A 2,933-nucleotide genomic window follows, 5' to 3' on the forward strand; every position below is an offset into this window, starting at 1 on the left:
GAATTCGGCATCAATTCACGGTCAGATACATTTCCCCTGTACTTGGTGGCTAGTAAACTCTGAGCTGTGCTGATCGGTACTTCTCCCTAGATTTTTTTACCTTTTCCTATATTTTTCTTCTTTTTCCTTCAAACCAAACATAACCTAAGCATAAGGGTCTTTAATCTATTAATCGGACTGGAGTAAGCTTCATGCGGATCTGGATCTGGACATTGGAGTGGGCTTAGTGGGACCCCCAGCCCCAACCACAGGCTCACTCACTTAAGATTCTCTTCTAAGTTCTAACAAATGAAAAAACCAATCAACCATCCAAAACTGGAGAGATTTGAGGCTGATAGCTCTGGCAGCCATTGTGTTCATGAATTCCTTCATCATTATTTATCTTTCGCCAATTCAAATACAGAAACAATAAATTATAGCAAAACTATATGAAAAAAGTATAAAGAAGGAAAAGGAACGAGATTCTCTCGCCTGTTCATTGTCCTAAAACCCGAAGAACCTCAGTAGAAACAGAAAGATAAAAAAAAGGGAGAGGAAGAGGAATAAGGAAGGAATTAAGAACGAAAGAGAGGAGAGATCTATGATTTATCATTTAGCTCTTCTTTCCCTCCTCACCGCTGTCCTGTAGATAAGCCTTCTTTCTCCTCTCAGCTCTCGTGCATAGGCATATCAGGAAGAAACACGTGGCGTATATCCCGTGGACTTTCCAATTCGTCTTGGGCGGTTGATGCAGCACTGCTCTGTGAAACACTCTCGCGTAGTAATGCAAGCCCACTGTAAAGCCCACGATCGTCTGCCCCAGGCCCAACAACTTCGACCCCAATCCAGTCTCCGTCGAGAACACCACTACCAGGTACATGAGCAGCAACAGCAGGTATATGACGTACCCCAGCGTCTGCAATACCTGTAACCAAACGTAACTCGACTGCGACGTCGAGTAGAAGAACTTCAATGGCTCCAATCCTGTCACCAACGATGAGAATGCGAGGATTGAGAAGTAGATTGACAGGTAGATTTGAATGAATAGTAGGATTTGTTGAAGGGAGAAATAAGCTTTGATTCGGTTGAAGATGAGAGTGACGAGGAGGAGAGGGGCCAGAATGAAGATGCAAGAGATTATCGAAGCTATGGTGGGTGCGTATTTGCTGCCTACTAAGGGCTTGAACCCTTCCGTGATTTCTTTGTTGGCCTTGTTGAGATAAACCTTGGAGGTTGTTGAGATTCTCTCGAGGTCTGGGATGAATGTCTGATGAAATTTGGAGGGGAGATCTCTGAATTCCGCTACTAAGTCGTCCTCGTCGTCTTGATCCATCCAGTTGGGATGGTTGGGTTTCCTGGTCTTTTCTTGTTTGGCATTTTGCTCTGCGAGCTGACTCTTGTCTGAGGTTTTGGATTTGAGCTCAATGGATTTCTTGGCAGTGGTTTTTTGTGACGGTTTGGTGACAGTGGCTGTTTTGTTTTTGGGTGTGCTGGGTTCCAGTAGATCTGGGGATTTCTTGATGGAAGTTGGATTTGATTTGGTGGAATTTGAGCTCTTTGAGGTGGAGTTGAGCTTCTTGAGTTGCGTCTTGGGGAGGATTGTTCCAGAACCAGAAGAAGTTGTTGCCTTTTTTGTTGAATTGGTGGTTGGTTTGACGAGCTTTGTTGTTACCTTTGTTGAATTGGTGGTCGGTTTGATGAGCTTGGTTTGGTTTTTGGTCGACAGGCTGACTTTCTTCTTTAGCAGGTCTTCTTCCTCCGTGGCTTTGGTTGATTTCTTCTTGGGCTGGTCTTCCTCCCCCGTGGATTTGGTTGATTTCTTCTTGGGATTCTCTTCCTCGTCTCCCTCTACGAGCTTCGTTGGGTTTTTGGTAGATTTCTTCTTTGGCTGCTCTTCTGCGTCCTCCTCTGCGAGCTTGGTCTGGGTTTTGGTGGATTTCTTCTTTGGCAGCTCTTCCTCTTTCATCTCAATGAGCTTGGCTTGGCTTTTGCTGGTCTTCTTCTTCGGCTGCTCTTCCTCATCTGTCTCGATGAGCTTGGTTTGGGTTTTGGTGGATTTCTTCTTTGGTTCATCTCCTCCCTCCATCTCAATGAGCTTGGCTTGGGTTTTGGTCAACTTCTTCTTAGGCTGGTTTTCCTCTTCCTTCTCAATGAGCTTAGTTGATTTCTTCTTTGGCAGATCTTGTAGGCCTTCCTCCTCTATCTCTAACATTCTCCTACCGACAAACTGCTTCTTTTGGGGTTGAACTTCTGATACGGCAGAAACGAGAAAGGAAGAAAAGAGAAGGGAAACAAGATACAGAAGAAGTAATCTTCTGAAACTCAAGTCCTGGGGTGAAGCCATTTTGGAAACTGGTTTTGTTTCTGAGATCTAATGGATTGTAAGCCGATAGATACAATTGGATCTAGGTTTTTGGTATGGCGAGAGAGAGAGAGAGAGAGAGAGAGAGAGAGAGAGAGAGAGAGAGAGAGAGAGAGAGAGAGAGAGAGAGAGAGAGCTTTAAATCCAAAACGAAGGTGATTAACGAAAGGGAAGATCTAATGGCAAAGATATTCACCATAAAAAAAATGGCAAAGCAAGTATACTTTTGGACAGGAGAGGAGAAAGATGAGTCGAGTCACATGGTGCAAGTCGACAAAGAAGGGCTATTGACGCGGTTTAACCGGTCCGGCTGTAGCTATTGCCCTACTACTACAGTACTACTCTCACTCTCACTTTTCCAAATCACTCTTAAGTCTTAAATTCTTAATAAACAAAGCAGTCTAATATTTTTCTTTTTAAGTGGGACCCTTATCATTATCATAATCTGATTTTTTGACTTCTCCTCTTGATCGGAACTGCTAAGCCATGATGGCCGCAAGATCAGTGATTTTGGTTGACCCATTCTAGGATTTTCTGATCTGGTCTGAGAAACCTTAATTTATATCTCCTGTATTTAACCTACAGTACTTGA

General features: G+C 43.7%; 1 protein-coding gene across 1 annotated transcript; it reads right to left on the minus strand.

Moving 5' to 3' along the window:
* Positions 1-353: 353 nt before the first annotated feature.
* On the minus strand, positions 354-2,640 carry LOC104605967 (uncharacterized). The gene has a single exon (XM_010270933.3). The coding sequence runs from the start codon at positions 2,321-2,323 to the stop codon at positions 593-595; it is 1,731 nt and encodes a 576-aa protein (XP_010269235.1). The 5' UTR covers positions 2,324-2,640; the 3' UTR covers positions 354-592.
* Positions 2,641-2,933: the final 293 nt, after the last annotated feature.

The sequence above is a fragment of the Nelumbo nucifera genome, chromosome 1, assembly GCF_055504915.1.
Source record: "Nelumbo nucifera cultivar China Antique chromosome 1, China Antique-T2T, whole genome shotgun sequence".
In the NCBI taxonomy this organism is placed as follows: domain Eukaryota; kingdom Viridiplantae; phylum Streptophyta; class Magnoliopsida; order Proteales; family Nelumbonaceae; genus Nelumbo; species Nelumbo nucifera.